At 55.9% G+C, this 27,980-nt stretch overlaps 1 protein-coding gene across 6 annotated transcripts in view; it reads right to left on the bottom strand.

The window, feature by feature from the left end:
* The window catches only part of NDRG4 (NDRG family member 4), a 39,493-nt gene extending 11,758 nt beyond the window's left edge, over positions 1-27,735 (bottom strand). Inside the window, exons 1-3 of one of the 6 annotated variants that reach the window (XM_087870473.1) lie at positions 27,591-27,735; positions 8,635-8,729; positions 4,386-4,430 (exon numbers count right to left, since the gene is read on the bottom strand). In XM_087870473.1, the coding sequence (XP_087726599.1) occupies positions 4,386-4,430; positions 8,635-8,706 (117 nt within the window). In that variant the 5' untranslated portion in view covers positions 8,707-8,729; positions 27,591-27,735. Of the gene's footprint in view, positions 1-551; positions 824-3,714; positions 4,346-4,385; positions 4,431-8,634; positions 8,730-26,958; positions 27,117-27,590 lie in introns of those variants that run through there. The other 5 variants (XM_045806905.2, XM_045806906.2, XM_087870472.1 and 2 more) reach the window with 5 other exon arrangements.
* Positions 27,736-27,980: the final 245 nt, after the last annotated feature.

Raw genomic sequence — 27,980 nt, 5'->3', positions numbered from 1 at the left:
TGAAGGCCGGGTTAGCACCCCGCCCAGTCCTCCCCGTCTCAGCCGGACTGGCACTGCAGTTCCCTGGGGACCGCAGCAGAGCTGCCAGCACCTACTAAGGGAGGGAGAGGCTGTCCTTCCGTTCTCACTCCGGCGCAGCCACCCAAACAACCACGACAACTCTCGTGGGGTCAGGACACGTGCGGGGAACAGAGCCTCCCCCAGCGCTGAGGTGGTCACAGGCCGGTGGCAGACACAGCCAGGCCCCTGCGCCAGGCCAAGGGCACACGGTCAGTGGGAGGTGCGCGTGCTGGCACCCGGGGCCACCCCGGCTTGCGGACGGGTCACACAGCTCATTCCCCTTGCTGCAGATTTCAGCCCTTCCCCGCAGGCCCTGACCAGCAACTAACCCCTAGCCACTGCTGCAGGGGGACCAGGGACACTAGAACCTACTGGCCTTGCCTCCAAGATGCCCAAGGTGAGGCAACCGAAAGCAGCTCTGCCAGCAGACAGAGGCGGAGGGCTGTCCCTTCCTCCCTGCCCACCTGGCCGCCCCCAGAGCCCTCACTCACCCCATCCCAGCACTCCGGCATCTTGCCGAGCGAGAAGGCGATCTGCCTCTACCAGGCAGGGCAAACAAAGGCCTGAGTCACCAGGATCCAGAGGGAGGGGGAGACGGCAGCGCTGTGATGGGGCGCCGCTCCCGGGCCATTTATATGCAGAGCCCGGTGGCCGAGGCCGGCCCGCCTCCCCGCGGGGTTTCAGAGCAGCCACTCGCTCTCCCCGAGCCCCCGCTTCCAGATTGGCAGTTGGGAGACGAACCTGGCTCTCATTGGCTTCCGAAGTCCTCGCTCACCCCAGCTCCCGCTCCTCCTCCTGCTCCCCCCTCCCCCCCAGCAACACAGCATCCTTGCTGGTCCCTGGGCCCTGCATCCCGATGGCCCGCAGCACACAGGCACACCCCGACAGCCGCAGCTGCACGCGGGGTCTTGGGAAGATGAGACAAGAAGCAACCCATACAGGTGTGTCCTGTGCCAGGCACCCAGGAACCGCTCATGGATACCAACACCGGCACAGGGCAGGGAAGGCCACCCGGGCATGCCCCAGATGGCACAGCCCTTGCCCCGTTCCCTGGGGTCTGAGACGGCCCGAACGCCAGCCTCCACCTCAGGAAGGTCTGGATCACTTAATCCTGAAGGGATGGGGTATTGCCTGGCTGTCTGGGGCCATCTTCTGTCGTGACTCTGTTCCAGGGACTGCTCTTTCTCCACTCCCCAGGGTCTCCCCTGGGGCAGCCCCAGCTCTACCCACAGGTATGCCTGGTGCCTGCCCACGGGGCTGAAATGGGGGTTCTGGGGGCAGGGGGCCTGGGCCGAAAGCGGGACTAGTGGTATGGTGGGGCACACACCCCCATCCTACAGCGAGGGCCTGGAGGCCACAAAAGGAGAGGAGGAACAGGGGTCAGCCTGCCAGAGCGGAGGTGCCCACCTCCTGCAGAACCCCCGCCGCCCCCCCAGCTCTCCTTCCTGGGGCCACCGCAGGCCCCATGCCCTGTCCTCCTGAAGAGCAAGGAGCTGAGTGGGGAGCTGGCTAGAGACCCGCAGGTAGAGTAAACTGGGAAGGAGGAGGCAGAGGAGAGGAGAGGAAATAGGTCAGGGAGGGGAGCCTAGGAGGGACCCCAAGGACTGAGAGAAGCAGGAGCAGCTCAGAGGAGGGTGCTGGGCGCCTGTGCCCCCATTCTGTCTCCTTCACGAAGGAACACGCCACTCAGGCCCGCATGCCCCGCCACCCCTGCACGCTGGCTGGCAGCCCTGCGGGGAGGGGGTCACCTCCCCATCTCTGGGCACCCAGTGACCTGGTCAACACCTGCCATGTGTGCTATTCCCGGCCACGTCCTCTGCCTGGGGCACACCAACAACTTTCCCTGCCCCACCTGTGACCTCTGGCTCTGGGGGCCCAGCACTCTGTGCTCTCTCAGGGCAGCCAGGGTGCAGAACCGGGCGTCCCCCTGCCCCTCATGGGCTGGCCATGCTCCCTGCTCCCCACAGCCAATCTGACACAGCCCGCCCCTGCCCTGTCCACTTAATCCTCCTACCTGCTCCTCAAAGGGGCAAGTTGCTCCTTTGAAGAGTTGCTATGAAGACAAGAGCTCCATGAGGGGCTCCAGACCTGACCTCATGCCTGCCCAGGCCCTACCCAGGAGAAATGGGGCTGTCTGTGTGCCTCTCCACACTGTTGGTCCTTTCCCTGGATTGTGACTGGACAAGGCAGGCTCAGATACTGCCAGCCAAACCTAGGCCCCAGTCCTATCTCTCTCACTTCTCTGCTGTGTGACCCTGGGCAAGTCAGTCAACCTCTCTGAGCCTCCACATCTGTAAATGGGAGACCAGCTGTGCTGTCTGGACAGGTAGCTGCAAGGATAACACATAGTCCTCACACCCCTCTGGAAAAGGGTGAGAAAATTAGAGCACAGAGAAGTTAACTGTCCCACTCAGCCAGTAAACACGGAGCTTACCAGCACCTTCACGCTCTGGGCCTGCGGTCACATTATTAAGACCAGCAAATGCTTATTAGCATATCTCCCACTTGCCAGCCTCTTCCAAATGCCTTGCATGTGTTACCTTATTTTATCCTCTTAAAATCCACTTTACAGATGAGGAAAATGAAGCACAGAGAGGTTCTGTCATCTGCCCAACACTACCCAGGACCAGGAACTGCCTCTGACTCCATGCTCTGGTGGCCATAGTCACAGGGAGCTCGGGATCAGAGTGCTGGGTCTCGGGCATCGCTCCCCAATGCCACGAACACCTGGGGAGGTCCGAGCTCTCTGTCCTCACTGTACAAGTAAGGTAGTGACGTGCTGGGGGTCACATGGCCCGTAAGTGGCAGGGATAGGCCCTGGACCCAGGTCTGTCCGTCTCTTGTTTGTCTTGCCTCCCTGACTGGCTTTGTCCATTGAGGCAAGGAATGAAAGGGGATAAAATCCCTGCCAGGCCCTGGCCCAAATAAGGCTCATACATCCTTTTAGCTGCTTTTCTAGAAAAAAACAAAAACACAAAGGCGCAGCCTCTCTGCCGGGTAAGTGGGGTAGAGGAGCCGGCGCCTTTTAACACATGCTGCCCTTTACCAAGCAAAGGGTCCCGAACACGGCTGGCAGTAGCCCTGGGCTAGGCCTGCCCTGCGGGGCACAGGTGCAAAGGACCCCAGGATTCCCCTCGCCCCTTTCCCCACACCCCCCAGGTGTGTTTCGGGGGGCTGGCAGTCAGCACCGCTGGTTTGGTGTCAGGCAGGGGCTTGCTGCTCTGGGATTTTATTTCACCAGCTCGTCCTGGGGCAAAGGGGCTGTTTGTTCCTGTTTTCCTGTTTGTTCCTGTCTTCCTTTGAGCTGGGAGGGTGAGAAGTCCCCCTTGAGGTGCCTGCCCTGATCCCTCACTGGGCCTGGGCCATCCCGGCCACATCCCTCCTCGCCCTCCTCCTGGGCTCCTGTTTATTCCCCAGACCCCGTCCTGTCCTCAGCTCCAGAGCCCTTTCTGTTTGGAACCGGTGCTCCCAGGGGACTGGAGCACATGCACATGGGCTGCTCCGAAGCCTCCTCGGGTGTCCTTGAAGGGACACATGACCCAGGGCCTGATGCTCAGGCCTGGGATCCGGGTCCCTGCTGCAGCACAGTGCGGGGAGGGGGGGGGGAGGAGCCTGCAGGCCACCCCGCCTCTCACGTCACCCTGGCATCCGTACCAGGAGGCTGGGGCTGTTGGTCCTGGGGCTCCGAGACCGAACCACACTGAAGGCAGGCCCAGGCAAGGCCATTTCAGCTAGCCAGGAGGAAGGTCCTAGAAGGGTCTGATTTTGCTCAGCAGCTTTTGATGGCCAGCAGGGCTCTGGAACCCGCGGAGGTGCGCGGAGGTTCCCGCTGCGTCTGCCCTCAGATGTTTTCTGAGGCCCGGAAATAAAGGGCCACGATGGGACTCAGAGGGAAGAAAAGTCTGGTCAAGTGCGTGAACGCACCGTGCAGAGGAATACATACAAAGAACAATTTCAATTTTCACAGGGAAGCTGACATTGAATTAAAGAGGACACGGTTGTCCTGGTGACAGTTTCCACGGAAACGGGAGCTATTTCAGAGAGCCAACCTCACTGGAGATCTTCCTCATTGGAGGAAAGTGCTGATTCAGATGACAGCATCCCAGCTCCAACCTCAATTCCCCCAGGCCTCACCCCTGTCTCAGTCCCGTTCAGGGAAGCAGCGGCGCGTCTCCCCTGAGGGTGGGGGCAGGGAAAGCTGCGGTGAACAGGGGGTGGGTCCTGGAGGCTGCGAGGTACCCACACAGAAGGGCGGTGACCCTCTTCCGGGAGCAGGCTGGGCCGGCTGGCAGTCCCCTACCTTGGGAGGTCGAGCGGAGACCTACCTTCCAGTCTGTGTCCACAGCCAAGAGGAAGGTGTCGGAGTTCTCCTGAGGGAAGGCAAACAGAGGGGCGGCATGTTAGGCCCTGGCTGGCCCGGGGGCTCCGGGGGGCTCAGCCCAGAGCAGACTCACTTGCTGTGCTCCCCAGTCCGTCTTAATGTTGACAAAGGCGACCACGGCTTCCCAGGCAGCGGGCCTGACGGATAAGCGACAAGTCGCTACTCATGTCAATTTTACCTACTGATTTAAAATGTGAAGACGTCCATCTCAGAGGCAGAAAGGGTGCGGTTTACAGAGGCTGACTCACATGGCTGGAAAGTGGGGGGATCTCTGAAGCCAAATCCTTGCTGCGGGTCACTTTGCTCTGCCACCCCACACACGGTTTTCAAGGTCAGACCACTGGGGCACGACAGCAGAGGCCGGGGCAGGGGTGGCAGAGGAAGGCAAGACAACCAGACCCATGTTAGGGATGGGGAAGCGGAGGCCCACGCAGCGAGGGAGGAACTTGGGGCTCTTCCAAGCTGCACAAAGGCTCTGTCTGGGTCTGCGGTTGCTCCCACCTTTCCAGACCTGCCTGCTTTGTGCTCTCAAAGCACAGAGGTCCCCTGCTTTCAGGCTCACTGACACCAAACAGTGGGGGTCTCCGGTGCCCATCCTTCCCGCGGGCTGCAAGTGCGGTGAGGGCGGGACCACAGCTGGCTCTGCTCTTACCATAAAGTCTGGGCTGGAAGGGGCTCCCCAAACCCAGACAGATCTGGATGCACAAGTCTGACTTTGCAAATGAGGGGAACTCAGCTCAGAAGCACCCGCTGTTTGCAAGGCAGCACTGATGCGGAGGGGAAGAGGGGGGCTAGAACCCCATGTGTGTGTCCTCTGTGGGTCTGGTCTAGGGAAGGAAACCTCACGGGGGCAAGAGGGGAGCAGCACATGTCCAGGAAAAGCAGAGATCGTGGGCCTCTGCCTTGCTTTCTACTGCGTCTGTTTAGAAACCTTTCCTCCCCTCCACGTGGCTGTGACAAACTGGGGGGGTCCACCTAGCTTCGGAGCCTCAGTGTCCTCGAAGATTAAAGAGAAGCGCGGGGTTAGCGGTCGCGCTGTCCTTTACGCTCCTGCACTTGACTTTGCACGCCGCACAAGCTCCTTACTAAGGCTCCCCGGAATAAATACACGGATAAATGAGACAGTCAGATCAGGACCAGGATGTTGTCGGAGGACAGCCAAACAAGGGGTGCGCTGCTGACGCACAAGAAGGAAGACGACCCCGAATCATGGGAGCTAAAAGGAAAAGAATGAAAACCAGAAATTCGGATGTTTTACGGTCAAAATAAGGAAAAGTTCCACCCCCTGCTTTCCGGCAGTTCGGGGGGCGGGGGTGGCTGAGACAATGAGAGCGCTGGAGGGTCTCCCACCCAGAGAGGAAAGCCAGGTTTCCTGCGGCTGGGACTGTCCTCTGGCCTCACCTTCTGGCTCCTCCAGGGCCTGGGGGTTCTGCCTGCGGGAGGCGAGGAGAGGGCGCAGGCGGCCAGGCCCGAGGGAGGGGATGGGGGGCTCTGGGAAGGAGACGGGGCTGCCTCCTGATGAATCCTCTCAAGGAAGATCACACCGAAGCAGGGAGAGAGACAGGAGAGATTTTTATACTCGAGACCCGAAGGGTGCAGAGAAGGAAGCAGTTTTGTGAAAAACAAAATCAACACAAAGGATGAGGCAGATGATGGCGGGGTGCGCCGTGCGCTCTCAGTGGCCGGGGTTCCCGGGGACATGGGAAAGCCTCTGGAGGGGCAGGAGCCCCAACCAAGAAAAGCAATAACAGAATAACAGAAGTCAATCCAGAGCCACAGGAGGTCCTGGAAGGAGTGAGACAGACAGGTGGGGGAGAGGGCACAGCTGGGAGGAGGCCCAGGAGCGGGCTGCAGGGGAGGGAGGATGCGGGCTCAGGCACGGGCAGAGGAGCAACAGTTCCCCGGTGGAGCCCTGGACATGCCTTCAAAGGCAAGCAAGCCTGAAACGGGGAGAGCGACGGGGGGTAAACGTGTGGAACTACACGCCCCTCACTGGACTCCAAGAATCTGCACCCAGCAGACCGCAGAAGGTTTAAGAACGGGGGGACAGACAGCTTCCTGCACCGCAGCTAGACAAGGAGAAGGGGGAACGGCCGGGAAAGAAAGAGCCAGAATGGCTTTGGAAGGCCAAGAGTGAGGTCGTGAGCATCTACAGTGGTCGTGCTGGGAGCACAGAGGTTTTTGGGGGGCTGGGGATGGGGCTGTTAATGCAGATGTGACCAGGTCGACACCATGGGGTTTGTACGGGGCTGAGAGAGAGAGAGGAGAGAAACAGCGTGGGGCGCGGGGGCTCAGGAATGAAACGCCGACCCTTTGGCAGGGCAGGCACGTCACGGTGCCAACTCTGGTCTGGGTCCAGGCGGGATGGAGTGGGGGACACCAAGTGCAGCAGACAGAAGGCAGAGCCAGGCTACCGGTCAAAGGGGCCACGCTCACCAAGTCGGGGTGGGAGGCTGGCAGGGAAGGGGCATGGGGGCATCTCTTGGGGTACCCTGCGGAGGTGAGGGGTAGGAGAGCCAGGCAAGGATGCACGAGGCCACGGGGCCCTCAGATCTCTGTGCCGTCTGCAGGCAGAGCCTCGGGGCAGCCCCTCCCTAACCCCCACGCCTCAGCCCTTGTGGTGGCGTGCAGGGGTCCCCAAGGGCACCGTCTACCCACCAAGCCTCGCAAGTAGGCTGTCTCTGCCTTCCTCAAAATAGGCGGTGCGTGTGGGGAGGAGGGGCTTTTCAGGAAGTTCTGGAAAACTTCCTTCTTCTGAGACGCATCACCATCTGCGGTGAGCCGACCCTCTTCCCTGAGAGCCTTCGGTGTGCAAGGCTGTGCTAGGCCGTGGAGAGAGCGGGAGTAAAACGGACAGGACCTCTGTTAGGGTGTCCATATTAGAGCTGGTATCGGAGAAGACCTCTCTGGGGACGGGGCACTGGATCAGAGCCTGAATAAAGTGAGGAACAGTTTGGAGGCAGGTAGCCCCGGCGGAAGAAGCAGCTGGGAACATGACCGGCGGGTTCAGGGAAGAGTAGTGGGTCCCTCGGTAGGAGAGGAGGCTGGGGGTTGGGTGCAGCCCTCCTCCTGGGCCTGGGAAGGACTGTGATTGTAGCTCGAGCCAGGTGGCAGCCACCGGCCAGCCTTAAGCAGAAAGTGACATGATGTATTTGCAAAGGCTGTAGGGTAAGGAGAGCACTGGGGAGGCTCCTGCCAGCCCCAGGACAGCAGATGGGGGGCCTTGGAACAGGGAGGGAGGACAGCTGGAAGGAAGGGTGCAGCTCACCAGCCGTCCCCGACCCTTCCTGAGGGCTGCCCCCACCTACTCAGGCCGTGTCTGCTAATCCAAGGTTCGGTCTTGAAGATAAAGGCAGGACTGCCAGCCTGGTGTGATTGGGCCCCTGGAGCCCCAGCCAGCCACTCTGTCCCAACACGAGGCACTCAGCAGTTCTGGGGCTCAGCTCCTGGCCGGAGGCTGTGAGACGGCAGGGCAGAGACCAGGGTGCCCAAGTTTCAGGGACTGGACTCCTGGCTTCCCAACCTGTAAAATGAGGGGTGGGCGGCTCAACAAGCAGAGACCCAGGGTCCCCACACTCAAGGATTGTCCGAGCAGTGGACCCAAAGCTTTTCCTCCAGTGAGGGAAAGGGAGGCTATGCCAGGCATCACAATGAGAAAATGTGGGGTAGAAACAACTCTGGAATCGAACACCCTGTGCCCAGGCAGGGACCTTCTGGGACAAAACAATCTCAAATGCCTTAGTCCCACTGCTCCTGACGGCACTGTTGGTCATACTTGCCCTCGGCCCTCAGAAGCTTGCAAGGAAAGACAGAGAAGGTCGCAGATGATGAAAGGCCCTGCCACTGCCCAGTGGGTACCGTCCTGGGGCTCCAGGGCCTCCCAGAACCAAGGGCTGAGTATGGCCTCTTTCCCCAATAGCTCTGCGACCTTGCACGAGTTAACTTTCTGTGCCTCAGTTTTCTCATCACTGCAATGGGAATAACTCTCCTAAAAGAGCCTCCCAGCCTCAAGGACAGCCAAAGGCACAGCACGGTGGGCTGGGCTCAGGGTGGCGGGAGGACTCCAGGCTCGCGGCTCCCCACGGATGGTCCGCGGGCTCCTTGCCATCCGCAACACCGGAGGGAAGGCACGCGGTTTCCTTCTTGGCCACGAGGTGGCGCCCTCCGCCCCAGGACCCGAACGGGCAACTCACCAGCTCAGCGGCGTCCTGGCCCCGGAGCAGTGGCTTCTCCTCAGGGAATCGCAGCTCCTGCAGCCCGGCCATGGTCACGTCGTGGAGCAGGAGCCCTAGGGAGGGAGGAGAACGAGGGTTGGGCTCTGCTGCTGAATCTCCCCCGTGTAGAGGAGGACAGCACAAACCCCGGCCGGGCAGGGGCACAAGGGACCACACCCACCACTCCCCCCCTCCCCGCAGCTCCCCCCATCATGTCCCTAAGTGAAGCCTCAGCGCCGGGCTTCCCAGGGGCAGCGAGGCTTGTCTGCAAGACCCGCCTGTTTAGCTCAGAGGAGGTCATTATACTATTTGCTCTTAAAAGTTAAAACACGTTTAGAAAGAAAGAAAAAAAGAGAAAAAAGCACCACAGGTTGATTCTTAAAACACTTTCAAGGAAAATTCTGCATTCGTTGAGATGCAGAGGGATGGGTGTGTGGAAGCCGAATGCAGGCGCAGAAGCAGACAGAAGCCGCTGGTGGTTGGAAGTAGACAGTGGGGTCCTGGAGGGCACAGGGAGGAACAGAACCAAGGGCTGTCCTGGGGGCCTGGGAGGAAAAGCCTGGCTGGAGATGACCCTGGGAGTGCGCAGGCAGAGCGCATAGTGATGCTGAAAGAGGGGGTGCTGGTCTAAACGTGCCAGCAGCAGGGAGGGATGACCGTTCAACCCACAGCCACCAGATGCTAGGGCCCAGGCCCTAAGGGCTGGGTGTCCCTGGGAGACCCCGGGCCTTCAGTCTGAAGCTCAGGAAAGGGTTATATGTGCACATGTGTGCATGCACGCCTGGGTGTGTATATTTGGAGGAGCCGTGGTGGGGGCGGGGGAGGCAGAGACAATGTGTGGAGCCCGGGCCGCCATTCTCCTTTATGAGGCATAGATTAGAAGGCACCAAGAGAAAACCTAGCCAAGGAGGTGACTGGAAATCTGTAAAAGGATTAAAATTGGCCAATAATTACATGAGAAAATATTAAAGCTCACGAGAAGTCAAAGAAATTCAAATTAAAACAAGATTATTATTATTACTATTTTTTTGCCCATGGGTTTGGCAAAGTTGGCAGTGCCAGTAGCGAGGCAGCGAAGCCCGCACTTCTCTCGTCCCGCTTGTGGGTGTGTAAACTGCTACTTCTTTCTGGAGGGCAGTTTTGCAGAATGAATTAAAGTGATTTAAAAGGGCTCCGAGTCTTGGACTCAGCAATCCTCTCCCTGGAAGACATTTCCTAAGGAAACCAGAGAGGGCACCTCATGATTCATCTGTAAGAATGCTCACCACAGTGCCTTCTAGAATAATAATAATAATAAACTAGAAAAACCTAAATGTCCACGAAGAAGGCACCAGACAAACTGTGGGTCAATCACTTGTGAACGATTATGTAATAACATGGGGGAGATGCTTGTGCCCTAACAAATGGAAGAAGTTCTAAAACACACAGGATCACTGAGGTTACAGAACAGGGATAGTCCCACAGATAAGCCAGGAAGGATGTACCCCATAAAGTTTATAGGCGTCTGTCCTGGGTGGAGAACTGAAACCGGGGGCTTACAATCTGAAATCTAAAAAACAGCATTTTTTAAAGATGATATGAAGATCACGGTCACTTCCTCCTTCTTGCAAGAATTTCACGGCTCTTGAAGGACTTGCCTGTGCTATTTAACTTCACCCTCCAGGGAAGTGAGATGAGGAAACCAAGAGGTTCCGAGGCATGCCCCCACGGGGCCAGGCGGTCTTTGGAAATGGGGTCTTTGGATTCCTACTTCGGTCCAGTGCTCCTTCCTCAGCACCCCAACCGCCTGACCTGCAAGGATGGACCTCTAGCCTTCCCCCCATTTGTTTGTCCTCCCTCAATTCTATTTTCATCTTCTCAAGGGGGAAGCCCTTGGACTTTCTCTTCTGCCCCGGAAGGCTGACAATCCCACCAGCTGGTTGGTCAGAAGGCGCACCCCAGCCCATCCCGCCCCTGCCCGCCCCTTCTCGCTCTGGAAGGCCCAGTGACAGGCCCAGAGTTGGCGCAGTGGTTGCCTGGGACCCAAGGGCACGGGGTCTCAGATGGGGCCTATTTCTGTGGCCGACTGTCATGACACCAGGGTGTGGCTCCAGACCTTCCCTGGGCTTCCTTCCCTCCTTTTAGAAGCAGGACGCATCAGTCCTCCAGGGTATTAGGAAGATGGTGCCTCAGGATTACATGGGGGTTCCCCGCCTGAGTCTAGTTTGGGGGTTAGATGGGCTGAGGTTGGGCTGGGAGCTGCTGCTCACCCGGGGCCTTGTGGACAGCTGGTGGAGAGCTGCAGAGCCCCCTTGGGAGAGCCCCATCCCCCGGCGGCACGAGGAGGCCGGGCAGGGAGGTCCCCGCACCTCCATGCGTGCTGGAGCGCGCTCTTCCCAGTGGTTTCCGGGGAAACCAGCTAACACAGTGCAGATGGGCTGTATTTTTAGAAAGGCATCCTCTCCCCTCCCCCCTTCTCTTCCATCCTTTCTGATGTGTGCACACTCATCCATCCCCCTGGGTGGGGAGCTGAAAGAAGGGCCCCCACCTTGGAAAACTCTTCCCCCATTAGGACTTTTTTAGCTGCCAGTTTCCCCGAATAACCAACTCGATTAAACACCCTGGCAGCACTGGGGTGTCCCTACCCTCACCCAGGCCTGTTACGAAACCATCCTTCCCAAGCCTGGTGCTCCTGAAAGGGCTGAGAGTGGGCAGCGCAGAGACAGGTGGCCGGTGATGGAGGGGGCGGTGGGGAGGGGGCTGGAGAGAAGCCTTATAATCCAGGGAGCTGGAAAACACAGGCAGCCCAGCGCCCAGCAGGTGGTGATGTGGGGCTTCAGAACAGAGACATCCCCACGGGGTGCTGGCATAAAAGGTTCTTCCAAAGCAAGTTATGGTTTAAAAACAAAAAGCGGCTAGGTGCTAAGTTAAAGGAAAATGAGATTCCTTATGAAATCAATCATCGTACACCTTAACTGTACATAATGTTAAATAGCAATTCTATCTCAGTAAAGCTGGGGGTGGGGGAGAGATTGCTATCAACCTCCTGCAAGGAACCGGGGCTCGGGTGGCACAGGGCAGGTGAGGGGGGCAACCCCAGGGTCTGGGAAGCAACAGTGCTGGCTCCTCTCACCCCACCCTTTTCTCTCCCCTCTAGATACCTGGGTCCCTAAAGGCAACCTAGTGTGTTAGAGCCAAACCAGCCTGGGATTATTCCAGCCCTCCGCTTTCTCGATTTCGGTGCTTAGGCCTGGAGTCATTGGAAGTCTGGCCGGTATTTCTTCTGTGCCGCTCACTGCCTAGCTTTATTTGGGGCAAAGCACCGAAAGGACGCTCACCTGCAGAACGGGGAACCTGAGCGGTCCTCTGCCCACCCCAGAGGCGCCATCAGAGACAATGGAGGGAAAAACGCCTTTTCAACGGAAGGCTGCGGTACCCATTTCGATGAGACAAAAAGAATTTAACATAGGAGATTAGGGGCTTCCTTTACTTCCTCTGCATACTTAAGACAACTCTAGAGCTCTTTCCTGCTGTCTTTGCTCGAGGAGGGACCCATACCTACTGGTAGGGAGGCTACACTGGTGTTTGCCACAGAGGGAAACACGGCCTCTTTGCGTGACACAGACACGTCACTACAAAGGAGATCTGGGAGCGGTGACGGGGCTCCTGAGTGCAAATGTGGGTGATTCCTTAAGGCGAGCTGCATTTCTTTTAAATTACTTTTGGTTCTTGGTTTGTGCTTCTTTAAATGTGATTCTGTGCTGAGGCCTGGGCCCTGTAAACCCTCAGATGTCTTAGGGTTAAAAAAAAAAGTGATTGGGGCACCTGGGTGGCTCTGTCGGTGAAGCGTCTGACCCTTGATCTCTGCTCAGGTCATGATCTCAGGGTTGTGAGATGGAGCCCCGCCTCAGGCGTGGAGCCTGCTTAAGATTCTCTCTCCCTCTGTCCCTCCCCACCTCTCGAAAAAAAAAAATTACATTTATATATATATATATATATATATATGATTACTATGGTCATTCTTGCAACTATTCAATATGTCAATTCAACTGATTAGTAGCAGTTACATATCCTAATAAAACAACTGCTAAATGGAAACGCTGCTCAGACAATGGAAGGGGATATTTGGAAATATACTGTGGGGAGCTTTGTTGTCTCAGCAACTGGGGAGCCCTACCAGTGTTTAGTGCCCAGGAGCTGGAGGGGAAAAGGGTGTCGTGCGGGGACAGTGCTGCACGATGAAGAATTGCTCCCCACCCCGGAACACCCCTCGCTGTCCCACAGGGTGGGACACAGGAACTGAAGCCAAAGGCAAGACATAAAGAGAGTGAGGTTAGCATGTGCAGGAGAAACCGCACAGGTGAACCAGACCTCGCGGGGCAGGAAGAAACTGGACTGTAAGAGAAAAGAGGCAGGACTGTGGAATGGTGTGTATTCTCTCAACTCTAAAAGTGAGGGGGGCCTCTGGCAGATCATGGTCAAGGTCATGGTCCAAGGTGCCCTGTGGCTGCCGCATTTCTCAAAGTCCTGGCTCTAAAGTCCTATTATTACGAGAAAAGCCACAAGTAAATGAAATAAGGTGCAACCAGGAGCAGAGTCCAGCCCTGGGGGAGGGTCTGTGCCACAAAGAATGACAGCCCAGAGGGCGAGCCTGTGACTCACGTCCAAGCCTGTGTACCCAAACGTCTTTCCACCCTTGCTACGCCAGTGCCGCGGTTTGAAAAAATCCCCAGAAACTGGGGGCCCCAGAAATGAGGAATCCCACTTCCAAATGCACTACCTAGGGAACTGAGAACCATACTTGTCTGGCCCCTTCTATCACTCTCCCTGTCCCCATCCTGACCTCAAAGCCTGGGACAGCACCCAGGGTGGAACCAGGATGGGGACTAGACCTTCCTCCAGCATCCCTGTCTCCCGGATGAGTGACTGGTGCAGGTCCCCCCGTCGCAGATCCAGGAAAGGAACCCAGAGCTCGTGCTCTTAAGCCCACACTCCACGTATATTCTGCCCCCCGACTGATGCCCGACAGGAGGACACAGGGGATAGCACGTTTTCCTGGCCCAACCTTCTAAGTCTTCTCTCTAGTTATGACCCCTTGATTTACGCCCAGCCTGACCTAGGCCAGTTCTTCTGTTTTCTCCTTGATTTGGGTCTATGGATCCCCATCACCCCACCACCACTGCCACCCTGACCACACACACACTCATCTTTCCAGCACATTCCAGCGGGCTTGAGGCAGCCATAGGCAGATGCTGACACTCATAGCTAAGGAGCCCATCTCTAGGCACATGGCACGTTCTACCCACAGGAAGCACACGCCTTCACTCCTGCTGCTCCTTCCAACCAGAGTGCCTTTCCCCGTCATATCCCTACATGACACCAAAACCAATCATTAGTATTTTCTGCTGGCACTTGATACGTTTTTGTTGAATGAGATGAATGACGGATTAGCTTAGACATCAAAGTATTGAAAGACCGATAGCATTCAGTGTTGGTGGGGAAACAGCACACTTCTATATACTGTTGGTGGGATTACACCAGGCTCAGCTTTATTTGGGGCGGAACTCGGTAGTTTATAAAAATGCAAGTATCTGTCAACGCTGCAAGTCTGTCTTTAGGTATTTACCCTAATCACAGGACACACCACGAGGCAGTGTGTGCAAGGGTGCTCTGTTTGGAACAGCAGAACAGTGGAAACAACCCCAGTGAATCAGGAGAATGGGACATCTACACCCGGAACACCGTAGCTATTCAAAATATGAGGTATTTCCATATTTCCACTGAAACAGGGAAAGCATTCTAAACTATGCAGTTAAGATAAAAAGGGATATCACAATATTAAGTGTAAACAAACCCATTTAAGCAAAACATATGTGCATCACAGGCATATATATTTGTAAATTAAAAAAAAAAAAAGTTAGGGGCTCCTGGGTGGCTCAGTGGGTTAAGTGTCTGCCTTCAGCTCAGGTCATGATCCCAAGCTCCTGGGATCAAGCCCCAAGGGGGCTCCCTAGTCAGTGGAGAGTCTGCCTCTCCCTCCCCCTCTCCTCCTCCTCCCCACTCGTGCTCTCTCTCACTCTAAGAAATAAATAAAATCTTAAAAAAAAAAAGTCCTCACGTGATTCAGGGGAGCTGTAACAGTGCTCGTCTCTCGGGAAGGATATGGTTCGGAAGGGTAGAAGCAGATTTTTCTTCTACACGGAAGAGTTTATCAGATCTAAGATATCACTGTACACTCAGAGAAACATTTTATGTACCGACAGAAGAGAAAAAAACACTGCCAATTAAGACATAACCCATCCCCCCCTTAACTCTTTATCTTGAAAGAATTTCAACTTTATAGAGAACTAGAGAAAAAACAAAGCACGGAAATTTCCCACACACCCTTCACCCGGCTTCCCCTAATGCCATCATACTACGAGCCCGTGACACAACTACAGAAAGCAGGAAATGAAACACTGATACGATGCTGTGAGGGCGTCTCCAGACCCTATATGAATTTCACCAGTTTTCCCGATAATGTCCCATCCAGGATCCATGTTGCATTTAGTTGTCATGGAGTCAGGGACAGTTCTTCAGTCTGTCTTGGTCTTTCATGATGTGACACCTTTGAGGAAGTCTGATGGGTTAAATCTGCAGAATGCCCCTCAGTGTGGGTCGGTCTGTTGTTTTCCTTAGGCTGAGACCGAGGTTATGCATTTTTTGGCATGAACAGAACAGACACCATGTGCCCTTCTCCCTGCATTCCATTAGTAAGTAGGTGATGTCAGTCTGGTTTACTGCTCGGGATGCTGACCTTGATCACTTGATTAAAGGAGTGTCTGCAGGTTTCTCTAGTGTAAAGTTACTATTTTCTCTTTGTAATTAATCAGTGCCTTGTGGGAAGATACTTTGAGACTAGGCAACCTCCTGTTCCTCATCATACTTTCCCCCACTAATTGTAGCAGCCATGGATGATTCTTGCCTACAGTTATGACTGTCGTATTTTAAGGACACTTTTCTATTTCCATCATCCCTTCTACATGTATTAATTGGAGTTCTCCTGTGAGAAAGAGCTGTCCTTTCTCCACCGTTTACTTATTTATTCAATTACTTGTTTCCGTCAGTATGGACTCATGGATAGTTATTCTACTCAACGGGTTACAATCCATTGCTATCATTATTTCACTGCTTAAACTGTGTCAGATTTGGCCATTAGGGGTGCAGCCAAGTTGGGTTCTTTTACTGCACACGCGTTACTTTTTGAGTAGTTTCTAACTCTCTGATCCCTTATGATGTTAAAAACTCATTTCATGTTTTCTCTGCCTGTATCCTGGAATCAACCACTTCTCCAGGGCGCCCAGTCTCCTTGGATTGCAGGATGCTGTTTAGAAACCAAGTTTCGGGCACTAGGGATGCTCACTGCCACTGGGATGCCTTTGTTCTAGGCAGTCTCCACAGGCAGGATATGTATGTAAGTGTAACACACACACTTCTGCATCTATCCATCTATGTGTATGTGTGTATAAATCTCAAACTTATACCGATATCTTTAATTCTAATTCAACACCAGTTTCTTTTTTTTTTTTAAAGAAATACTTAGTTTTAATTTTTTTTTTAAGTAGCCTCCACACCCAGTATGGGGCTTGAATTCAAGACCCTGAGATTCAGAGTTTCATGCTCCAAAAAAAATTTGTGTTTCCTAATTCCCCTCCTTTCTTTGCTTGTAATTTTTTCTGCCATGATAAGAAATCTGGCTCTCGTTATCTATAATATTTCTGCTTATTTGTTCATTCCTAGTATACGAAGTAATTTTATTTTTTTAAGATATTATTTATTTCAGACAGAGTGAGAGAGAGCATGAGTGGTAGGGAGGGGCCTGACATGGGGCTCGATCCCAGGACCCTGAGATCATGACCTGAGCCGAAGGCAGACGCTTAACGGACTGAGCCACCCAAAGTAATTTTAGAACTGCTGCTCATATAATGAGCTCTTATTGTTCAGAACTTTTTGTGCTTACTTTATCTGTTTTTAGTACTTTACTCTTTTAGACTCATACCCAGATTTTTATTTTTTATTTTATTTTTTTTTTTTAAAGATTTTTTATTTATTTATTTGACAGAGATAGAGACAGCCAGCGAGAGAGGGAACACAAGCAGGGGGAGTGGGAGAGGAAGAAGCAGGCTCATAGCAGAGGAGCCCGATGTGGGGCTCGATCCCATAACGCTGGGATCACGCCCTGAGCCGAAGGCAGACGCTTAACCGCTGTGCCACCCAGGCGCCCCCATACCCAGATTTTTAAACCTTTTGTTTGTTTGTTTGTTTGAGAAGGGGAGAAAAGTGGGGAGAAGCAGAGGGAGAGGGACAGAAAGAATCTTAAGCAGGCTCCATGCCCAGCGGGGACCCTGAGTCATGACCTGAGCTGAAATCAAGAGTCAGATGTTTAACGGCCTGAGTCACCCAGGCGCCCCTAGACTCAGATTTATAAAAGCATCTATCGCTTGTAAATTAAAAAGGAACATGCGCATGAAATACATTCTTTAAGATCTTCCTAAAACTTCTCTACATTCAGGGTCCAATGCCCTTGAATCACTGTCTCGAAGTTCTTGCTGCCCAAGTGTTTTCCACGCAGTCCCCGCTCCTCCGACGTCAGCATTTGACGTCAGGGCTCTGCTGTCTTCTCCAGGATTTCCCTCCCAGCCGGGAACCCCGAGGTGCGCGAGGAGGCAGCAACAGCAGCGCTGGTGAGCCCACCTCACCGACACAGACTGCATTTTAGACATTCAAGTATGAAAAAGACATGCGTCTCAGAGTTGACATAACAGAGCTCTTTCATAAAACTTCCTTCTCCTCAGGCTCAGCACCACTGTGGAAGCTCTGTGTCTGAGCTCAACATGGCTCCAGGGATGAAACACAGACATAATAAACCTCCAACCCCCAGACCAGGACCAAGGAGAGATGGAACTAGAACACGTTCCATGTGGGCAGCTGCTTCAGGGAACCAGTGAGAGAGTTCCACTGTGGCAGAGACTACTGTCCGCAATATCTGTTCTCCCCTTCTTCCTTAAGAATAGATCCCTACGCTTTCCTTTTTTTAAAACTTGGTATTCATTCATTCATTCATTCATTCATTAAAGTATGCTCTATGCCCATCCTGGAGCTTGAACTCACAACCCTGACATCAAGGGCTGCATGCTCTACTGACTGAGCCAGGAGCCCCCACATCCCTACATTTTAGATGGGCAGGTGGATGACGGGAATAAAACTTATTTATGACCACATGACAACATTCTGCCAGTAAGATGTAAATGGAAGCATGTGATTTAAAGGGAGGTGACATGCCATTCTTCAGTCCATCCTCCTTCCTGCTGGCTATAATACAGATGTGATGGTGGGAGCTTCAACAGCCATTTTGGACCCTGAGGCAGGATACTAAGGAGTCTGGGTACCTGAGAATCATGAAGCTATGATTCTGGATGGCCTATCTTCAGACGCTGTTCATAAAAGAGGGAAATATACTTTTATCTTGTTTAATGTCCTGTTATCTTAGGTTTTCTGTCCCATTCTGTTGAAACTATCTAAACGTGGGGCATTTTTCTTGGAGGCCCACCCTAACACGCTGAAGAAGCGGGAAGCAACGGGAAGGGAAACGGCTTGCCAGGGGAAACCAGGGGAATGCTAGAGCTCGGCCTGAACATGCGGCTTCCTCTCTCCTGTGGGCAGCATAATCCACGAAGCAATCCTCTCCGTTTGCTTTTCAACAAGTGAGCCAGCCCTGCTGCCCCACCCCTCACAGGCTGGCAGTAACTGCAGAGATGGGTAACCATGACCTGCCTTAATTAGCTAAAAAGCCCGGCTTGGCATTTTTTGCCACACATTCTCAAGCCTCTTTAACACCAGTGCTTCAATTCAGCTGTGTATCTGCCTCATTTGGCAAGTTTCCCAGAAACAAAGATATACTTGTCCTGGATCTTCATGCAAGATCTAAAGAGGTAAAGCTAGGGCAACAAGGCTTGTCCAGCTCAGGGGTCCGCAATACGGTCTGAATTAAAGAGGCAGTAAGAAGCTTTCTTGCTGGGCATTTTTGGATCGGAAGCCCCGATCCCTCTGCAATGCCGTCACGCATCAGTGTTTTCAGGAACGGCCTTCACCCAGCAGGGGAGGACTCCCTCCAGGCTGCTCCCAGAGTCTTCCCGCCTGAAACACAACGTCTCCAGAAGGCGCCGTGTCGGGACCCACTCAGCACCCAGGCGCCCTCTACTCGGAATGTGGTTTCCGTTTGGGAGCCATCCCCCTGCTCTACCCTCATTCCACGTGCTTCAGGTGGGGAGAAGCGCAGCTCCAGGCCCGGCCACGTGGCTCGGGCGGAAGTCCCTCACGCAGTCACTGATTCGCCAGGTATTGGCCGAGCACCTATGTCCCGGGCACTGTTCCAGGCACTGGAGATGAACTACTGACCATTCCAGACAACACGTCCTACCTTTGTGGAACTTTCTGGTGGAGGCTGCAATCAACAAGCCTGAGTAACCACATGGTGTCCGATGTGCCAAGTTGACAGAGGAAGCGGCGTCAGAGAAGGGCCTGGACGGCGGGGCCGCGGGGCTGCGGTGTGAGCCGGCCTGCGGATGTGGAGGGGCTCTCAGGGCGGAGAGAGGGGCAGGGGCTGTGAGGCGGGCGTTTGCCTGACACGTGCAGGTGCGTGCGAGGGAGCCAGCATGGCTGCAAGGCCCTGGGGACAAAGAGGGAAGGGCAAGAGCATCAGACTGTATTTTGCCTTGAATGTTGTGAGAAGAACGCTGGTTCTTTGAGTGAGGGGCCCTGGAGGGTTCTGGCACTTTAAAGACTCCTTCCACCTGCTCTGTGTGGAGCAGACGTGGGGGCGGACACAGGGAGACCAGCTGCGAAGATCCAGAAGAGACTCACGGCTACAGTCAGGTGAAGTCTTTGGATTCTGAGTGCGTCCTGCAGGCACAGCTGGTGGGAGCTGTGGGTCATCAGACGTGGGGCAGGAGGGAGGGACAAGAGTCAAGGGTGACGGGTTTTGCTCTAAGCTACTGGAGGAAGAGAGCTGGGAAGAAGAGGCTGGGGGGTGGCTGGGGACAGGTTTGGCCTGGTCGGGTAGAGCTGCACATGTCTGGGCTGCTGACATCATTGCAGAGGGGGCGCCCAAACTCATGAGACCGGGTGGGGCCAGCCAGGGGGTGAGTGAGCCCAGAGAAAGGAGAGGAGGGGAAAGCAGGTGCGGGGCAGGACAGCGGCGGTGGGAACCCTGTGGACGCAACAGAGGGCCTGGCCTCAGAGATGTGCCAGGCAGGGAGGGCTGCGAGCTCCAGTCAGGGCCAGGCCTTTGCTGGCCTCCTTGGGGAAGAGATGCTCTTTCACCAAGGTGATGAGGACGATGGTCTGTGGGCCCGCAGCCACCTCGCCATCTCGAGGCAGGGCGTGACTTAGAACCAAACCAACCCAAAGAACTGAACAGGCAGGAGTGGGGGTAGAGGGGGAAAGAGAGAGAGAGTCTGGTGGCCCCATATGCCCTGGGTCCACCATGCTGTACAGACACCCCCCAGTCCCCTCCGTGTCACTCTACATTCAGTTTCTGCAGCGAGGGTCCTAACACAACATCTAGGGTCTTCCTTCCCACATGGCCCGGCATCCACCCATCTGTCTGGCACTCACACAGGGGCAGCCGGGCCCGGGTGTGGGATTGGAGGACTCATGGCCTTGGAGGCAGGACTTCCCCTCCACACTCGAATGGCAATATCACAGTCCACTCTAGGTGCTCAGGGCTTTGCCAGCCCAGCACCTCTTGGGGCCTACCGTCCTCCTGGATGACCACTTCAGATCGCAAGGGACCTCCGGGCCACCCCCGACCACTACAGCCCCCTCCTCCCTGCCCTAGGATGCCGGCAAACACTCCAGCCTGCCGGGTCTTTGGGAGCAGTGGGCCGAGAGCTCTCACCGTAGGCATGAGGGAAAGCACGTGCGAGGGCTCAGGGTGGGACAGACAGGATTCTCCAGGCAACCCGGTGGACAAGCAGCCAGCCTCCCTGTTCCACTCTCAGGCCCCAGGCCCCAACAGGCCATCTCTACTCCTGAACACCAACATGGGAAAGACTGTTAAAAGCCGCTCTGGCGCTCACAAGCCTGGCCCCTGGAGCAGAGCAGGCTGTCAGGAAACGGTCTCAGGTGCAAAGAGTAAGATCCTGGCTACAAACTGCGGACTTGGCTATGGGACCCCCCTTCCCCCCCGTCGAGGGAGACGACAGGCCAGAAATCGTCCCCCTGGGAGGCTGGGGCCCCCCCATCACACCTGTCGAAGATAGGGTACATCGCCAGGCACGCAGCACTTGCCCCGCCACGTTTGTCCCAAAAGGTGGACTGAAAAAGCACTCAGGTCCTCAAAGGTATTTGTTCTGGGGCTTAAGATGTACGATCGTTCTGGCCGGAGTGCGCATGTCATCTGCGGTTTGGAGTTCCGAGCCCTCGAGGGTGATCGCAACGAGCGCTGTCACCATGCAGAGACCAGGTTCGAGTCAATGCTCATGTGACCCGCTTCTGCTTACAAAACAGCACCTCCGTGCGCTCTCAGCGGACCCTGCCGGCTCAGGCCACATGGCTGGGGCTGATCAGAACCAGCTTTCCAGACCCCAGCCCCAGCCCGTGCTGCCAGCTTCAAACAAGACCCATTCATTGTCTTTTGGTTCCGGAGGTCGGAAATCCAAACTCCACTGCACTGGGCGGAAATCAAGGTGTTGGCAGGACCATTCTTCCCCTGTAAGTTCTGGGGGAGAATCTATTTTCCTGCTTTTTCCAACTTCTAGAACCCTGTTCCTTGTGCTCCTTGACGGATGGCCCATCCTCTACCTTCAAGGCCAGCAGCGTGCAAGGGAAGAGTCCTGCTGCAGGTGTCCGCTCACCTTCTTCCGTGCTCTGTGGTCGAATCTCCCTCTGCCTCCCCCTCGTAAGGAAACACGTGGCTGCATTTAGGGTCCACCTGGCTATTCCAGGAGAAGGACCCCATCTCGGTGCCTTAACTTAATCACGCCTGCAAAGTCTCTTGCCCTATAAGGTAACATTCACAGGATCTAGGGGTTAGGATCTGAGTATCTTTCGGGGCCGTTACTCAGCCTGGCGCACCCCCTTCCCCGTGGTCTTGCAGTCCTTAAGGGTGTCAGACTTGTTCACTGTGCCCCTCCCCCGGACTTCCTCCTCCCTACACTTACAGAAAACCGACTTCAACATCCACCTTGAAGGACTGCTCCTCCCTCAAGTTTTCCAAGAACACACCCCCTCCATAGCACTGGGCTTTAGCTCTCCCTCAGAGTCCCCATTTCATCAGAATCCCAGCACTTAGCACTTTCCCCTCTGCGTTTGTTCATTTTTAGTTTTTAAAAATAGACCTTGAGTTTCATGTAACACACATTCACTGAGAAAAGTCAGTGAGACACAGAAGAGCAAAAAGAAGTAAAAAGCACATATAAACCCTACTCGCCAGAGGAAACCACCGTTAACATTTTTACTTATGCTCTTTCATCATTTTCCACGGCTGATCAACATGCTGAAAAAGGGTTTTTCTAAACACAAAAATACCACATTGTTTTGAAACATATTTTTGGACTCTGGAGCCAGATATCCTGGTTCAAATTCCAGCTAGCCACTTACCATCTGTGTGACCTTCGGAAAGTTGCTTAACCTCTCTGTGCCTCAGTGGCCTTATCTCTAAAAAGGAGGAAATACTAGCGCATCCCTCCTAGGGTTGTTAGGATGATAAATTAACGTACAGAAAGCCCTCAGGGCTGTGCCCGGCACACAGCAAATGCCATACAAGCGTGAGCTGTCACCACTGTTACTGTTATTAGATATGTAAGCGAATGTCTGCTCAGGTGGCCCAGTCACCTTTGGTGGCATAATTTGCAGCTGCTGGGGTTCCCTGGTATGACGGTACTCGCATTCATTTAACTGCTGGTAGGCATTGACATTGTTCCAGTTTTTTTCCTTCTATAAACAACTACGGGATAAACATCCTTGAACAAACACCTCTGCACACATCTTTATTTGTTCCTAAAACTTCAACTGCTGAGTCACAGATCACACATATTTTTAAACTTCTGATACATCACTGCCAACTTGCCCTTCGTAAAAGTTGCACTGCTTACCCTGCGCATGCGCGGTGGGACGGCGCGCTCCCCTCCGCACACCCCTCCCCCCTCACCTGGGCCCTGGGTCTATGCTGAAGTCTCTCCCTCCCGCAGAGCTGCCTCCTTACCCGTCTGCGTGTCCCCCGCACCCACGCTGCAGCCCCTCCCCCCCGCAGCGAGGCGGTGAAGTTTGCTGAAATGGATGAACTGGAGATGAGGTTTGGGGATCCTATTTTCAGCCTCCTGGGATAAATCTATGCTTCTCATTTTCCCCCACATGTAAAATGTGGGTCAACACACCTGCCAAGAATCAAACGCTATTTAAAGGTAGTCTATGAAATCGTGTGGGACTACATATCCCGTGCTTTAAAATGACACCAAAATTCCAGACGGAACAGGCAAAAGTTTGGTTTTTTTATCACACATTGAGTGATTAAATTTTGGATATTTTAAAACCATTTCCAGCATCTAATATCAAGGCTCCCAAGGGACCCCACCAGAGCCCCAAATCTGCCGTTTTAGAGCTCTCCCTGGACTCCAGACCACCCTGGAGACATACTGCTTGAGTGCAAATGCACACCAGCCATCACCTCCCTGTTTGCAAGAAGACTGATGCCCCACTTCCCCACGCCACACTAAGAAACAGCGCCCAGCTACAGAAGGCACCAAGAGCCTGCCCTCTGAGCACTGTACCAAGCTTGTGTGTGGGCATGGCAGTGCACTGGGCTCCTTCTCACAGCACTCATGAGGGACGGCCCTTATTCCCCTTTTGCTGATCAGGAGACTGAGACTCAGAGAAATTAAGAATATTCTGAGGCGCTGAGAAAAAGAGAGGAGACCCTGACATTACATCCTCTGGTCACCAGACCCCTGCCCTCCCTACACTTCAAGACACTGAGGGCGTCTGGAAAATGCCGGCCACCACATGCATCAGTCACCCGTGAGACTTCCTAGAACGGCCCCCATCACCCACTTCTCTCTGCAACAAAAAGACATGCTCAGGCTGGGCAGACAACCTATGGACATCCTCCCAGCCCCACAGGTGAGGGGCACCTGGTTTTCCGCACCTGATGTCAGAGCTGTGATGTCACTCCAGATGCCACGCCCCAATTCGTCCCACGTGATGGGAACCTGAGGTCTTAGCAGAGTCCCCCAGGGGTACATCTCAGGGAGATCTGGGTTGTGTGGACAAGCCAGAGAAGGAACTGGAAGATTCCAGAAGAAGAGACCCCAGGACACTGAGGAGCAGCTCGGGAGCATCAGCCCTACAACTGCCATTTGCTGACCGCCTGCTGGACACTGCACGCAACATTCATGCATGCCCTCACAGCTCACTGCTGAAGACCACAACCGGGCAGGCACCATGATGATCCCATTTTACAGATGGGAAAATGTAGGGCAGCTCAAAGACTGGCCCGAAGCCAGGCAGTCTAAACACACAGGGTACATCTCAGGGAGATCTGGGTTGTGTGGACAAGCCAGAGAAGGAACTGGAAGATTCCAGAAGAAGAGACCCCAGGACACTGAGGAGCAGCTCGGGAGCATCAGCCCTACAACTGCCATTTGCTGACCGCCTGCTGGACACTGCACGCAACATTCATGCATGCCCTCACAGCTCACTGCTGAAGACCACAACCGGGCAGGCACCATGATGATCCCATTTTACAGATGGGAAAATGTAGGGCAGCTCAAAGACTGGCCCGAAGCCAGGCAGTCTAAACACACAGGATGACCTCAGTCTGAAGCTGAGGTCCACCTCTTCCCAGCTATAGGAAGAAGGGACTGACCTCACTGGGAAAATGGGCATAATAACAAACGGGAAGAATGTGAAAACTATAAACAGCTAGAGAAACAGGAATTCAGCAAACAGGTTTAATGAAACAGTTCCCTAATGCTGACATGGGGGGCAGGGAGTTGTAGGTCTCTAAGAAATTATCCTGGAGACTACCGGATGGGTGGGCTATGTGTGCCTGGACTCAGTGGACAATTATGGGGCACTTGCTGTATGCCACCAAACTGGGCACCGCACTGACCTTGACCTGTTCAGCTTGCAGCGGGAGAAATGGGTCAAAATCTCACAGATGCGTGTGAGCTGGAATAAGGTGGGGTAGGGACAGAACCAAACTTCCTAGTGGCCAACCAGCTGGGGGGGGGGGCTTCTGCATTATAGGAACAGCAAGATCAAGGAACCAGAAGGAAGATGAAGCCCAAGAGGTGCCACCAGGGCCAGGCCCCTCACCTGTGCTACCTCAGCGAGTCTCATGCCGACCCTCAGAGGAAGGGGTCAACAGTTGCATCTCTAAGATGAGAACACTGAAGTCAGAGAGGTTAAGCAAGCTGTCTCAAATCACACAGCTGGCCTGCAGTAAGGTTGGGATTTGAACCCCTGTCTATGGGACAAAGAAGAGGACAGGAAGGAGTTGGGGGGGGGGGGTATGGCTACAAAGACCACAAGGCAGAGACTGAAGGGATGCCCTGGCTCCCAGGGCCTGGTGAGAAATGCAAGGGGGGCCTGTGACCCACGACAGTGCCCAAGGGGATCTTGTTACGGGGGCTTAAAGAGTCTGCCGGAACGGGGCAAGCCTGTCTGATGAGGGAAGAGGGGCCCTGACCCCAGTACTCAGGAGATAATGGCACACTGCGCCAGGGACCCCAAAGCCGGACCTCCACTGGAGCCCCCACACGGGCCTCCCCAGAGCATTCTTTCTCCAGGCCCTTCTGGGGCCAAAGAGGAGAAGGGGAGGTTCCAGGAGTTCTGTCTTCCATGTAGGGCTCTGAACACCCAGGGGCTTGTAAAAACTTCCCTCAAGGGCGTTAGCAAGTGCAGTGGCCTGTGCCATTCCCTTTGAAGTCCGTGGGCTGGCCTGCCTCAAGTGAGCTCTACAAGGAAAAGCTGGCCGGGGAGGGGAAGGGAGGGGAGGGCAGGCCAGCCCCCACCCCCTCGGGCTAACTAACAGGGCTCACAGGGGGCACCACTGAGGCCCTGGCCAGATTTTCCAGGGCTTCCGGTGTTGGTGAGCCTGTCATGAGCCGCAGCTGAGTGAGCTCTCACAGCCTGAAACCTCACCACAGCTCGGTCCTCCCTGCTCTGGGCCCTCCAGCCACCGCGCCACTCCCAGGGCCTGTATGTATCAGCACGTCCCTCCAGCCGCAGCGTGGAACGCCACCTCTCTCTCCAGTAATAGAAATTCTGTCATTTAGGGTCCAGTTCAAACACTGCCACGTGCTCAAATCTCTCTGCTCCCATCCAGCGCCCCGACTCAGACTCCGACCTGTTTCCTTAGTGCACCCCCACACTGGTGCCCCCTTCCCTGTCTTGTAGGGTTCCAAGCAGTTTCAGTCCTGGAGGTCAGGAACCAAAGCCTTCCAGGTGCCAGAGGGCTCATAGAGGACTCCCCTTATCCACCCAGGACACACTGACCGAGTGCCTCCACCGCTGGGGCCCTGGGGCTGGTGGAAGGGGATCCATGATGTTCCCTTTCTAGCCCCCTTCCTCCTGCCTGAGTGTCTCCAGGACCTCATGCCTGCGAGGGCTCTCCCACCTTCCAGACGCCAGCTCCCCTGTCCCTGTTCTCTTCCCTGCCTCCACTTCTGGGCATACCCAGTGTCCTCTGTTGATCTCCAGCCACAGCCACCTGGAGGTGGTTTCCAGCGGGGCCCCAAGGCTGAGGGTCCCCCGTCAGCTGGGTCCCATCTGGTTTCCCGCTTCTCAGACCACCTGGCCTCTACTCCCAGGAAGAAACTTCTCCTGCTAGGGAGAGCCGCTCAGATTGTCATGGGGAACAGGAAATAAGGGGCCTTTGGCAGGGGTCCTGGTGGGAGCCCAGAGAGCTCCTTTATAGGGGACGGGGGACACTGACTGGAGGGCAGGGGCTTTGAGGTACCCTTCGGTGACCGGACTAGAGCTGGCTAGTCGGAGACTCCAAGAGGCCGCTCCCCTGACCCGCGCTCCCGCTGGCGGGACGCCGGCCCGTGGACTGGAGCGGAGCCAGGCGGAGCACAGCCCCACGTCCTCTCCCGCGGCCGGGCTCCGCACAGGAACAGAGCGCACAAGCTCGGAATCAGCTGGCATCCGCACCCCCTCCTCCGGCTCGAAAGCGAGCCGCCCCAAACCACCGCCGGCGCCCCGGGCTCCCGCTCGAACTCGGAAAGTAGCGGGCGGCGAGGGCCGCGCCCCGGGGCGGCCGCGGGGCAGGGCGGGCGGTACCTGTCAGCAGTTCGATCTTGTGTCCCAACACCTTCATCTCCGCGCTGCGGCGTCGGGGAGCGCGCTCGGCCGGGCCGGGAGAGGAGCGCGGGAGGCGAGGAGCGAGGCAGCAGGAGAGCCAGGAGCGAGGCAGGCGGAGCTGCCGGGAGCCAGGAGCGCTCTCACCGCCCCCCTCGCCGCGCTCCCCCCCCCCAAAACGGGTTAAAAAAATCCACCAATTGCACGACCGCGCACCCCTAAAAGGCGCGCGCCGCCACCTGGTCGGGGTGAGCTCCGGGAGGCGGAGGGAGCGCGCAGGGTGGGTGCGGGTGACACTCTCGGCGGCGGCGGGCGGGGGGCCCCGGCTCCTGTCGCCCTAACAAAGAAGCCGTGCCGCCCGCGCCTCCCCCACCGCGACACCCGGGGGTCCCCGCGTCTGGCTGAGAAGGAGGGAGGGGGCGCCGCCCTCGTAAGCAAAACGTGGCCCGAGCGAGGGGGCGCCGCCCTCGTAAGCAAAACGTGGCCCGAGCGAGGGGGCGCGCGTTTCGCGAGCCTCGCGGCCCGCCGGGAGGCGGCGCCGGGTGGGGGGGGCTGGCCGCAGCCGCCGCGGCAGGGGGAGAGGGGGAGAAGGGCCGAGGGCGCAGCCGACTCACCGAGGATGATGTGAGCGAGACAGACGCGCAGGCGGGAAGCCGGGCCTCGGCGCCGCGGCCGCCAACGCGCGTGTGCAGGTGCGGGCAGCCGGGAGCCCCTCCGCCGCGCTGCCGGGGGCCGGGGCCGGGCTGGGGGCGGTGCGCCGCGGGGGGCGTGCCCACGTGGGTGTGGCGGGCGTGGGCGCTCGGCCCGCAGCCTGGGCCCAGCGGGTGGCCGCGCCCCAGGCGGTCCCGGGCGCTCGGCTTCCGCCTCCTGCCGCGGCGGGAGCGCGGGCCCCGCGAGCCTAGCGGAGACCCCGTGCGGAGCCGCACGCTGTTCTCCTTCCGCGGGCGTCCGGGGGAAGGGGGCCCAACCGCTCGGTGTCGGCGGGGTGCGGTGGAAGGCCCCCG

Source organism: Ursus americanus, chromosome 21 (genome assembly GCF_024610735.1).
Source record: "Ursus americanus isolate L20-20 chromosome 21, mUrsAme1.1.p, whole genome shotgun sequence".
Classification (NCBI taxonomy): domain Eukaryota; kingdom Metazoa; phylum Chordata; class Mammalia; order Carnivora; family Ursidae; genus Ursus; species Ursus americanus.
The sequence above is the reverse complement of the archived record's forward strand: the minus strand, read 5'-3'. Positions and strand labels throughout refer to the sequence as shown.